This window comes from Mesocricetus auratus, unplaced genomic scaffold (assembly GCF_017639785.1).
Source record: "Mesocricetus auratus isolate SY011 unplaced genomic scaffold, BCM_Maur_2.0 Super-Scaffold_100003, whole genome shotgun sequence".
In the NCBI taxonomy this organism is placed as follows: domain Eukaryota; kingdom Metazoa; phylum Chordata; class Mammalia; order Rodentia; family Cricetidae; genus Mesocricetus; species Mesocricetus auratus.
Window position 1 is genome coordinate 8,119,082 of NW_024429188.1, and position 12,773 is coordinate 8,131,854.

The following is a 12,773-nucleotide window of genomic DNA, read 5'->3' on the forward strand; positions in this document are numbered from 1 at the left end:
CTGCAACTCTCTATGTTGGCCAGTCTAGCCTTGAACTCAGAGATCCTCTGCCTCCCAGGTGCTAGAATTAAAGGTAGGTGTCATCACACCTGGCTTCTTAATACTTTAAATTATCTATAGCTTGGTTGTAATGCCTAGTGCAATGTAAATAGTTGCTATACTGGATTTAGGGAATGTCAAGAAAAAAAGTCACACATTAAGTAAGAATCACAATTTTTTAAGATATATTTACTTTTTTGTGCTTGTATAAGTGTGTACCATGTGCATGCCCACTGCCTGTGGAAGGTCACAAGAGGTCATTGAATCCCTTCAGACTGGAGTTACAGACAATTGTGAGCCACCATGTGGGTGCTGGGAACAAAATCCAGGTCCTCTCCAAGAGCAACAAGAGCTCTTAACTGCTGGGCCATCTCTCCAGCCCCTACAGACAGAATTTTTTTTCAGTCCTTTTTTTTTTTAGGTTGAAACCCCAGACCTGATTGTATGAGAAACATTGGTACTAGAGGAACCAGTAAAATAAGGAACAAATGCAATTGCCCAAATGTATTTAATCTGTGGCAAACTTTGTTTCTTTTTACTTACTATATTATGAGATGGTCTCATCTTTTGCACAGGCAGACCTCAAACTCCTGGAGTCAAACAGTTTTTCTACCTCAGTCTCTTGACTGGCTGGATCTGAAATTCCAAAGGCCAGAGAGGGCTAGGGCTATTACTCAGCGATAGAGTGCTTACCAGTTGCACAGTGCCCTTGGTTCAGTCCCTAGTAGACCAAAGAAAAGAGCAAAAGAGACACTGGTACAGACTGAGAAACCAGTCAGCTCATCAAAATGTGTGCATCTAACTTGAACCTGTTGCAGAGAAACAAGATAATGGGAAAAGCAGCTTGATTTTCTCCTTTCATCATCAGTTCACATAGTTATGAATTGCTTCCTTGGTATTCTCAGCACTTGTCCACCAAGTTGCTTTCTGTCATTGTGGGTTTATGATTTCAAGTACATATGGTGTGTTCAATCTGTTGTGTTTAATCTTGGTACCATCTTTACCCAGTGGGAACGCATTCAGGTTGACTTCTTCATTTTTTTTTTCTTTTTCTTTTTTTTTCTCTTCAAGACAGGGTTTCTTTGTATTGTTTTGGAGGCTGTCCTGGAACTCACTCTGTAGACCAGGCCAGTCTCGAACTCACAGATCCCCCTGCCTCTGCCTCCCGAGTGCTGGGATTAAAGGCGTGCGCTACCACCGCCCAGCTCACTTCTGCTTCATTTTGACATTGCCCTTTGTAGTCATTGTTCATCTCCCTTAGTTCCTAATATGTCTAGGCTCATCCTCTATATTTCTTTTTTTTTGGGGGGGTGGTTCCAGGCAGAGTTTTCCTGTGACTTTGGAGGCTGACCTGGAACTAGCTCTGTAGACAAGACTGGTCTCGAACTCACAGAGATCTGCCTGCCTCTGCCTCCCAAGTGCTGGAACTAAAGGCGTGCGCCACCATCATGTGGCTATATTTCTTACCCTAGACCAGGAATGAGCCATTTCCCTGAGAAGCTCTTGATTCTTTTATTCAGTGGGAAATGCTACTATTTAGTAACTACCATCTGAACACCGGAGTGCTTAAGGCAGTTGACTGCTTAATGTTTCTATAACTCTTAAGTAGATTTGAAGGAAAAATATAATTATTACAGAGTTCATATTGATATTAATTAAAATTGAAAATTTTAGTTTAACATCATTGCCTTAGGTTTATGCCTGTAATTCTCACTGAATGCTCCCCCTTTTAAAATTGTGCCTATGTATGTATATGATATGTGTGTGAGTACCGCAGCATGGGTGTAAAGTCAAAGTACAACTTTATGGAGTCCATTCTCTCCTTCCACCATGTAAATCCCAGGGACCAAACTTAGGTTATCAGTCTGAGCCAACTTACTCACCCAATTTTTATCATATTTGCTTTTTCTTATCTCACTTCTCTCCCTGGCTTTCACTCTAAACTACATGCACACATGGTTCTTCTTTTTCTTTCTTTTTTCCTGAACCCTGTGGAGAAAGTACAGACAGTAAGATAGTTCAACTCTAGATGTAGGTGTGAGGGCACACCCCTGTAATTCCAGCACTCAGGATACCGGGGGAGTGTGTTTTATGTTGTGTTTCACCTTGGGGTACTCCTACCAGGATTTGTCCATTATTAACTAATGGTGCTGAGTTTAATCCCATAGTTACAAGTGTCAGTTGCCAGGTTCCTCATTGCTAAGCATATACTTTTGTCTTTTTCGTTAATTAGCAAGGAATCTTTAGACTGGTGCTTTGTCATCTTATGAGCATCTTCCCCAATAAATTTTTTTACCTAACATTTCTCATATTTCTATTTAGTTTTGTTTTCTAACTGCAGGATCATATGATTTTAAAATCAAAAAGCTTCTATTTCTATCCCCTTCTCTTCATAAGTAGGTTACTTTTTAATTAGTTTTATATTGCCCTTTTGCAAATATGTTTGTATGCGATTGCATTCATATTCTCACTTTCTTTAGGTAATAGTAAACTATTACGTACTTTTAATTTTCACTTAAAAACCTATTCTACAGACTATTTCTCAGCAGTTTGGAGAGATCTTGAAACAGGATTTTATTTTCTTTTTTTCCATAAATTGTTTGTTGTTCAACATGGCTGTGACTTTCCAGTGTAGGTTTTTTCCATTATGGCATTTTCTAACAAGATTTGTTCTTGTTTTCCCCCTTTCTCCCCATCTTTCCTCCCTGCCTTGTGCCCTCCCACCCTCAGCAGCCTCCTTTCCACTTTCTTAATCCTTTCTGTGATCTCCTTTCTAGTGTTATAGTGTACAGCTACTCAGTCTCAAGATCCCTTATTTGTACACATGCAAACATTAAAGATTTGCAATATTTGTCCTTCTGAAACTGGGGCATCTCACTTAGTATAATACTTTCCCCTTCCATCCTTCTTCCTGAAAATTTCATTATTTCATTTTTCTTAACAGCTGAGTAAAACTGTTGTTGCTACATCCCGTATTTTCATTATGCATTTTTCTGTTGATTCGACATCTAATCTGGTCCCATTCCCCTGCACTTTTGAATAGTGTGGCAGTAAACATGAATATGCAAGTATCTCTGGCAGGTTCTAGAGTCCTTTGGATATATGCCCAAGACTAATGTAGCTAAGTCATATGTTAGTGCTATTTTTTGTTTATTTATTTATTTGGAATGGGGTATTTTAAAACAGTCTCTCTATGTAATCCCGGCTTTCCTGGAGCTCAAAATGTAGACCAGGCTGGCCTCAAACTCAGAGATCCTCCGCTCTGCCTTCCATGTGCTGGAATTAAAAGTATATCCCACCATGCCCGGCTATCTTTAATTTTTTGAGGGACCATATTGATTTTCTTAATGGCAATATTTACACTCCTAGTAGTGAGTAAGGCCTGCTCTTTCCTCACAGCTTCACCAGCACTTATTGATCATAAGCATTCTGACTGGGGGTGACATGGAGTCTCAAAGTGGTTTTAATTTGCATTTTCCTGCTGGCTATCAGTAGTAAGCACTTCCTATATGTAGTTGCATGTATTTATTGTGTATGCATATGCTGGCACCTGGCAGACATGTGGCGGTCGGAGGACAGCCTCCTGGAGTCACTTCTTTCCTTTCACCTGCGGGTTCTGCAGTTGGGCAGCAAGTACCCTATCCACTGCGCCATCTTGCTGGACCTTTGAAGTATTTACTGACCATTTGTGCTTCTTCTTTTAAGAACTATCCATTCATTTCATTAACCCTTTTATTGATTGGCAATTTCATGGCTTGGGTGTTTTACTTTTTGTAATTCTTTATATATTCTAGATATCAGTCCCCTATCTGAGGCCTAACTGGTAGAGATTTTCTCCCACTGTTTGTTCTGCTGATGGTTTCTCTTGCTATGCTGAATGGTTTTTTTTTTTTTTTTTTTTTTAGTTTCATGTTCCATTTATCGGTTCTTGGGACTATTTTCTGTACTATTTCAGTCCTTTTCAGAAAGTTCTTATTTATGCCTGTAACTTTAGGTGTATTTTTTGTTTGTTTGTTTTTCCAGACGAGGTTTCTCTGTGTAACAGTCCTGGCTGTCCTGGAACTCACAGAGATCCACCTACCTCTGCATCCTAAGTACTGGGATTAAAGGGATGCGCCACCACCGCCAAGCTAGGAGGCTTTATAGCTTCCTGTAACACTTTCAGATTTGGAGGTTTTATGGCTTTTGTTTAGGGTAAAAGATGTTTTCCAGTATATAGTCTTCATGCTTTTGTCAAAAATTAGGTGGCCATAACTGTTTATTTCTGGGTCTTTTGTGTTACTCTTTTGGTCGACACATTTGTTTTTGTGCTGCCACTGGGTTAATTCTTAGAAAAGGTCATGCAGTGTATTTGATCATATTCACCCCTCTCTTCAGTCTTCTCAGATCCCGTCCTCCTTCCCTACCCACCTACCTTGGTGCCACCTTCTTCTTCCTATCAAGTCAGTGCTGCCTCTATATTCTTGGATCTGTGGCCTTTTACTATAATATGATCAGCCTACTAGGGGCCACACCCTTGGAGAACTGACTGTCCCCTCTCCCAGTAGCTATCAACTGCCAAGAGCTCCTTAGCTAGGTAATAAGTAATCCCTTAAGTAAGGTATTATAATACCTCCAGCTTTCTACTTAGGATCGTTTTGGCTGTATGTGGTCTTTTGTGTCTTTTTAAATTAATTTTTAGATTTTTTTGTAGCTCTGTGAAGAATGCCATTGGAATTTTGATGGGAATTGCATTGAATTTTAGGTTACTTTTGGTAATAAAAGCCATTTCACAACATATTCTGCTAGTCCAGGAGCATGGAAAGTCTTTCTGTCATTTGATATCTTCTTTAATTTGTGTTTTAAGTGCCTTAAAGTTTTCATTGTATTTGTCTTTACATCATTATTCCTAGGTGCTTTATTTTGGAGGAAAGCTATTGTGCATGGGGTGTTTTTCCTAGTTTCTCTCTCAGGAAGTTTGTTGTTGGTATATATGAGAGCTTCTAATTTTTATATGTTGATTTTGTATCTTGCTACTTTACTAAAAGTGTTTATTAAATATAAGAGTTTTCTGGTACAGTGTATACAGTCAAGAACAGAATTGTGTCTGTGAATATGAGAAATTTCACTTTGTTTACAATTTTTATCCTTTTTAGGGCTTTTTCTCCTTATGGTTCTAGCAAAACTTTCAGCACAGTATTGGACAAGAATGTAGAGAGTTGACTTCTTGTCTCATTCTAAAATTTAGAGGAAATGTTTTCAGTTTTTCACTGTTATAATGTTGGTCATAGGTTTGTCATGTATAACATTTATCGTTTTGAGGTCCATTTTTCCTAATTTCTCCAGGACTTTTATCTTGAAAGCATGATGAATTGTGTTAAATACCTTGTCTATCTGCGAAGAGATGATCATGTATTTCTGTCCTTAAGATTATTTGTATGGAGAGCTAGAAGGATGGTTCAGCAATTAATATTGCATACTGTTCTTGCATAGGACTGAAGTTTGGTCTCCAGCACCTATGTTGAGTGACTCACAAGCTTGTAATGCCAGCTGTAGGGAGATCTGACACTTGGCTTCCCTGGGTACCTGTGCTCACATGCATATGCACACAGGCACACACAGCAGCTGTGGTTCTTCTGCATAAGATCAAGGTAGTCAGCATTCTCGCATGGTCAGCTAGAGATGATGATACAACAGTTAAGAGCATGCATCGCTCTTGCTGAGGACCTGATTTTGATTCCTAGCACCCATTTCAGGCAGCTCGACCCCATGTAATGCCAGCTCCAGGGAATCCGACACCTCTGTCCTCCACTGGGTACCGGCATTCATGTGTACAAACCCATACACAGGATCATACACATAATTAAAAAATAAAATCACATTCCAGCATGAAAGGCTCAAGAGTCCCCATATCTAGCTGAAGGACTATTAATGGTTGATAAAGTCTGAAGGAGAGTTAGTTTTCTTTTAGGAAACATAAATTTGAAAGGTGGACCGTGTTCCAGTGGATGACCTCACACTCAGTAAACATACTGGACTCAGTGGGATTTGGTGTTTTTTTTTTTTTTTAAGTTTCATTTTTTTGAGAGAGAGAGAAAGAACATGGAGTTGGCTGGGTAGGAAGAAAATGAACAAAATCTACTGTATGAAAATTTTAAATAAGTTTATAAAAAACAGGAAATTGAGGGCTGAAGGAGTAGAGGTTGATCTAGGACAGTGTTCTCAAGCTTGCTAATGCTGTGACCCTTCAATACAGCTTCTCATGTTGTGCTGACCCCAACCATAACGTTATTTTCATTGCTTTAGCTACTGTTATGAATCATACGTAAATATCTGTGTTTTCTGATAATCTTAGGTGAACCGTGTGAAAGTGTGGTTCAACTCCCAAAGGGGTCATGACCCACAGGTTGAAGAAGGGGAAGAATGGGGGTGAATGTGATCAAACTACATTGTATGCAATTTCACACATGTACACAATGCACACACCCTCTCCCATCTCTACTGCCCGTCTACCCACCCTACTTCAGTACAGGTCTCTTTCTCGTGTTCATGCCTACCTATTTCGTGACTTGCTGATTAACTGGGGCTGTCCAAATGAATAGATTTGGAGCTACCAGGTGGAGTTTGGTGGTCTCAGCACTGGGTACATAACTGGAGAAAATGATTTCACCTCTGTCAGAAACTCAATAAGCAATAAGGGTCACGGCCCCATGAGTAACAAAGCTCCTTTCTCTTCCATCACTGATATTGACAAGGGCTGTCTTGTATGGCTCTACGCAGGTAGCCATAGTTGTTGTGAGTTGATGGTTGTATATGCTGAACTAGCCTTGCATCCTTGGGATGAATCCTACTTATGTCTTTAATTTGTAAGTATTTTTCTGAAAATTTCTGTGTCAGTGTTCATTGATGACATTGAGTCTAGAGTTTTCCTTCGTCATTATCTTTACCTGACTTTGGCATTAGGGTAATACTGGCTGACTTCAAAGAATGAAATTGGTAATGTTCCTTCCCTTTCTGTTTTGTGGAACAGTTTCAATAGGTATTGATATTAGATTTTCCTTTAAAGTTTGCCAGGTGTGGTGGCATATGACTTGAATCTCAGCACTTGGGAGGCAGAGGCTATTGTATCTTTGTGAGTTTGAGAACAGCCAGGATTATTACATAGTGAGACCCTGTCCCCCCGCCCAAAAAAATAATAATATAGTTTGCTAGAACTTAGTGTTGAGTCCATCTGATCCTGGGCTTTTCTCTGTGGACTTTTAATTACTGTGTCTGTTTCATTGCTCATTATGAATCATGTACATTTAGAAATTAACCACTCATTTAGATTTTTTGTCTTTTTTTCATTTAGATTTTATAGCTTATTAGAATATAAGTTCTGGAGCTAGAAACATGACTTAAAAGTTAAGAGCACTTACTATACTTGCAGTAGATCCAAGTTCAGTTCCTAGCACCCACATGATGGCTCACAGCTATCTGTAACTTTAGTTCTGGGAGAGTTAACACTGTCTTCTAGCCTCTAGGGATACCAGGGCTCTTCTCTATTTCCAAAAGGGTTTCCTAAAATGTAAATATATTCATGTCCTTTTCACTCTTTAAATCACATTGACCTCCCTTGAGATAAAAATGTATGTTTGTATGGCCTTTTATAATCTTTCCTTTGCTTGTCTGTCTAGCTTCTTCTCTTCCTTCGTGCCTCCCCAGCATCTAATGTGAGTGCACAAGCATGATCATGTATGCACACACATTGTTAGCACTACCATATTGATTCTTTAAAGGAGGTGGCTTCTAAAGTTGATTATTCTTGAATTGCTTTTAATTCAGTGAGGAACCTTCTCTCCAACTTCTGACTATGGATTAAAAAAACAAACAAAAAAAGTCTACTCTTTCTTTCATCTTCTACTGTTCTTCCTGTAGGCTTTAACTTACATTCACGCCCAGACGCTTTCCTTGACCGCAGAGTCTGAATCAGGTTCCCTTCTTGTGTGCTGACTCAACACTGCTTGTCAATGTCTTTACATTCATCCTGCACTATTCTGACTGTTTACTTAGCTGTGTTTCTGTTAGCTCCTTGAATTCTCTGAATACAGGAACAGCTCTTGGTGGATATTCAGTTAAAGTAGTTATTAACTAAAAGTAGCAGCGAGGCACAAATTCAAACATGCATTTACAGTAACTATAAGGGGCCCCAAATCAAAATTGAGTGGAATTTGCTCACATACAATGGTTTAAGAGGAAAGCGTGAGTTGCCTTAGTTATTGTGGAGCTGTAAGTGGAGGCCAGAGCAGTCTGTGAGGAGCTTTAGGCCACCCTGGAATGGTGCTGCCTTGTGGATTGGGCTAAGCCAGAGAGGGCCACTAGCAGATGTTCCTCCAGAGACAAATAGGTTAGGAGGACCTGGAGGAAGAACTAAGGTGATAAAGCCACATTCACCCAGAATTTCCCATGACTGTTGGGGCAGTTACTTTAAGCTACATTTTGTGAAAGCTACCAAGCTGGAGAAGAACTTGCCTTCTGCATAAGAGCAGATCCCCAAGTTCCATTCACCTCTCAGGTGGTCTGGACTTGGAGTCAGGTGTTCCTTACTGTTGCTGGGTGTGGGGTTACAGGATGCACAGGCGGAGGAGGAAATCAAGCAGGAGATGAACACACTACAGCAAAAGCTGAATGAGCAGCAGAGTGTACTTCAGCGCATTGCTGCCCCCAACATGAAGGCCATGGAAAAGCTGGAGAGTGTCCGAGACAAGTTCCAGGAAACCTCAGATGGTAAGACTGGCCTTTCTGGCTTTAGATGAGAGCACAAGACTGAAGGTATGGTAATGGTGGGCTGGTATATCACACCAGCTCCTGGGTTTTGTTTTGTTTGGCTTTGGGTTTTCAAGATGGGATTTCTCTGTATTGCCCTGGCTGTCCTGGAACTAGCTATGTAGACCAGGCTGGCCTCAAACTCACAGGAGATCCATCTGCCTCTGTCTCCCAAGTGCAGGAATTAAAGGTGTGTGTCACCACCGCCCGGCCTATCACACCAGCTCCTGATTTTTCATACTTAAAATTGCTAGGCACCCAAAATAGTGGGGGTTAGCTACTTGCTTTCTGGGGCACAAATGATGATGCCAAGATAGCTGGTAGTGCTCATGGAGGAGTCCGTGTTTGTATGGCTCTAGGACTAGACTGTGCAGTAGCCAACTCACTGGATACTGACCCTTATGGGGCTCTCTTCAGGCATTTCTCTCCCTCTGTAGGTTGTCACTAGAATTTTCATTTTAGGTCATTCTTGGCAGGGTGTGGTTCTTAACCCTAACAGAACCCAGGGCACTAAGAGATCATCACCTGCTCTTTTTTTTTTCTGACAGAGTTTGAGGCAGCACGCAAACGAGCAAAGAAGGCCAAGCAAGCGTTTGAACAGATTAAGAAGGAGCGATTTGACCGATTCAATGCTTGTTTTGAATCTGTGGCTACCAACATTGATGAGATCTATAAGGCTTTGTCCCGAAACAGCAGTGCCCAGGTAGACTGGAGCCCCTTGAGCAACCAGCTCTTACCTACCATTCTTTCTCAATTGCTCTTCCCGTCACCATTCCCACCCACACATCCAGGTCCTCACCCCCTCTGTCTTCCCCTAGGCATTCCTGGGCCCCGAGAATCCCGAAGAGCCCTATTTGGATGGCATCAACTACAATTGTGTAGCTCCTGGCAAACGCTTCCGGCCTATGGACAACTTGTCAGGCGGGGAGAAGACAGTTGCAGCTCTGGCCTTGCTTTTTGCCATCCACAGGTGAGGCTCTGCCCCATAGGGCAGTTGCTAGAGAGACAGAGCTGAGGCAACCAAAGGCTCTGGGGCCCAAGGATATGCAGAGATCTGCATAGGTGAAGGTGTCTTGGTATCTGTATTATATCGTGTTTCCCTACCTATCTGCTTATAGCACATCTGCCTTGGTTTTTGTGGAATTGTCTTCCCCATCTACCTCAGCCTGTCCTCCTGGTTCCTGCGTGTTCTTAGTTCTATTTCTTGGCTTTTCCTCACATGGTTGCTGGCTAATAAGCTCTTTCTGTATGTGTCTAGCTTGACATACCTCTTCATTCTCCCTTTCCTCTGGGAAGTCCTTTGACCTCTGGCGTACCTTGACATTTCCCCATTCCAAGCTAGCAGTGCTTAATTAAATATGACCTCCTACAACTTAGCATTTGATTGTCGAGAGCTTGGGGACAGGTAAGTCGGTTGTGTTCTCTGGCCTAAGGAGCTCACAGACTAGAGGAGCCAGACACGGAAATAGACAGTAGTGTGGTGGTGTGCATACACAGAGGAGGGACACCTAACCCTCAGCGTGTGGATGGGCAGGGAAGGTTTTTAAGGGGAAGCGATGGGCGGGGGAATGAATAGCGTTTGGGGGCAGGAGAGTTGTTAAGAACCATGTTGGCTCACGACCATCCATAACTTTCTTTCAGGGGGTCCAACGCCCTCTTGGATCTTCGTAGGCATCTGGCATGGGCATAGTTACACATATACACACTCAAGAAAAGTACTCATGCACATAAAATAATTTTTAAAAGAAAAGTTAGCTAAGGAACCTGCTACATGTATGGAGGCAAGGAGGCATATCAGAACATGATATATGTTGGGATATAGTTTACCTACAGGTAGCTTGCTTATTGAAGACATCTCCCCAGCCAACCTGGAATGGAAGTTCCTGAGAAGCCCTGTTTTTTGTGGTCCTAGGGGGATAGCGGCACAGAGCCAGATACCAAGGAGGGAATTCAGGGGCCTAGAGCACTGTAATTTTGAGACTTGGGTAATTTGGTCTCTGAGCACAGTGTTCTGGCTGTGGGACTGTCCCACTGTTGTTGCTGCCGTCTTTCTTAGTACTAACTCACCTATTCATTCCCTCCCAGCTATAAGCCAGCCCCCTTCTTCGTCCTGGATGAAATCGATGCTGCCTTGGATAACACCAACATTGGCAAAGTGAGTGCAAGACAGCTAAGGTCTGGGAGGGAAGCCCCCAAGTTGGGGCTGGGTTTCAGAGGGCAAGTCCTGACTGTGGCAACCAATATCCTCTTCTTAGTCTCTCCTACTCCCTACCTCCACCTACTTACTTTGACTGGAAAATGGGAGAGTTAGGTCTTGAGTCTTGTAAATATCCCCCCCTCAGGTGGCAAATTACATCAAGGAGCAGTCAACTTGCAACTTCCAGGCCATTGTCATCTCTCTCAAGGAGGAATTCTACACCAAGGCTGAGAGCCTCATTGGAGTCTATCCTGAGGTAGGGTGAACTGGGCTCAGGAGTCAGTCATCTTCCTGCCCGGCTCCCCAAGGCAGGAGTGGAAGGGTGGGGGAGTATAGGGAACTGGGTCCTGAGCAGCCATGTGGGCTTGTTAGAACCCTGCCCTGAATGCTTAGCCAGCCCATCCTGGCAGAGGCAGCCAGGCAATGGAGACAGGAGGAAAGCGTAGAGGTAGGTAAAGAAAGAAGACATTGGGATTTAACGCTTTCTCTCATATCTAGAAAACCATTGCCTGGCATTTGAGCAAATACATAGGGAGGCAGTTTTTCAGCCCCTGGTCCTGGTCTGTATACCTTTCTTAATTCTCTCCTGACATTTCCCCCCTCCTTCAGCAAGGGGACTGTGTGATCAGCAAAGTCCTGACCTTCGACCTCACCAAGTACCCAGATGCCAACCCCAACCCCAATGAACAATAGCAGGAATTCTGCCCTCTTGTCTGGATCCCGGAACTGCCCTTCTGTTCATCTCCTGAATCTCTCTCATCACCCATTATCTTGGATTCTCTGGGCACCATACCGCCTATGTATCTGTACATGTGTGATTGCCTGTGTGCATATAGATGTGTTTGCAAAATAAATATTGGACACCTGTTTTGAAGGAGTATAATCTGAATTTTATTTCAAGGGAGCACAGGATGACAGCACACCAGATGGGAAAAGTACCCAGGGCCTCATAGGAGTTTTAGGCAGTCACTAAACTGCCCTCATTCACTCTTGTGTACTCATTCATGTATTCATCTGACACATAATGAACACCCTTGATTTCTCTGGGTCTATGTTCAAAACACTGAGTTGAATAAGGGATTTCCGTCCCTTTGTTTTGTTTTCAAGACAGAGTTTCTCTGTGTAACAGCTCTGGCTGCCCTGGAACTTCTGTAACCAGGCTGGCTTCCAACTCACAGATCCACCTGCCTCTGCCTCCCAAGTGCTGGGATTGCAGGTGTGTGCCAACACCACCCACTTTAGGGACCATCTCTTAATGGTAAGAGTTAGTCAGATATCACAAGTACCTTGACAAGAGGCTCATCACTTCCGTGCTTTGTTGAAAAGCTCACATTTGAGCCAGCTTTGACAAATTGATAAGATTTAGTCAGGGACTAAGAGTAGAGGATGCTCAGAGGAGAGACAGTTACAGGTCTGCTTCCGCTTCTTAACACTTACTAATTATTGCTGGGCAAATTGTTTGACCTTTCTTTGCACTGGTTTCCTCATTTGTAAGATGAGGCTAACATTTACCTACCTCATAGGATTTAATGATGTCAGGCTCTCACTAAAAACCTTATCCATGTGTGGAACACCGCTATATACCAGCCCCTCTGAATAAAAGTCTTGTTATTCATGGGCCTGGAAGGGCTTTTTGACCCTTGTAAGGCACAGTAGAAACTGCCACCTTGTAACTGGGCATTAGTGGTACACACCTTTAATACCAGAACTTGGGAGGCAGAGGCAGGCAGATTTCTGTGAGTTCAAGGCCAGC

General features: G+C 42.4%; 1 protein-coding gene across 1 annotated transcript in view; it reads left to right on the forward strand.

Moving 5' to 3' along the window:
* Smc1a (structural maintenance of chromosomes 1A) overlaps positions 1 to 11,894 on the forward strand; it is a 44,045-nt gene extending 32,151 nt beyond the window's left edge. Inside the window, exons 20-25 of the mRNA XM_005085905.4 lie at positions 8,628 to 8,784; positions 9,372 to 9,526; positions 9,642 to 9,793; positions 10,909 to 10,978; positions 11,166 to 11,276; positions 11,630 to 11,894. Of these exons, the coding sequence (XP_005085962.1) occupies positions 8,628 to 8,784; positions 9,372 to 9,526; positions 9,642 to 9,793; positions 10,909 to 10,978; positions 11,166 to 11,276; positions 11,630 to 11,713 (729 nt within the window). The 3' untranslated portion in view covers positions 11,714 to 11,894. The remainder of the gene's footprint in view (positions 1 to 8,627; positions 8,785 to 9,371; positions 9,527 to 9,641; positions 9,794 to 10,908; positions 10,979 to 11,165; positions 11,277 to 11,629) is intronic.
* Positions 11,895 to 12,773: the final 879 nt, after the last annotated feature.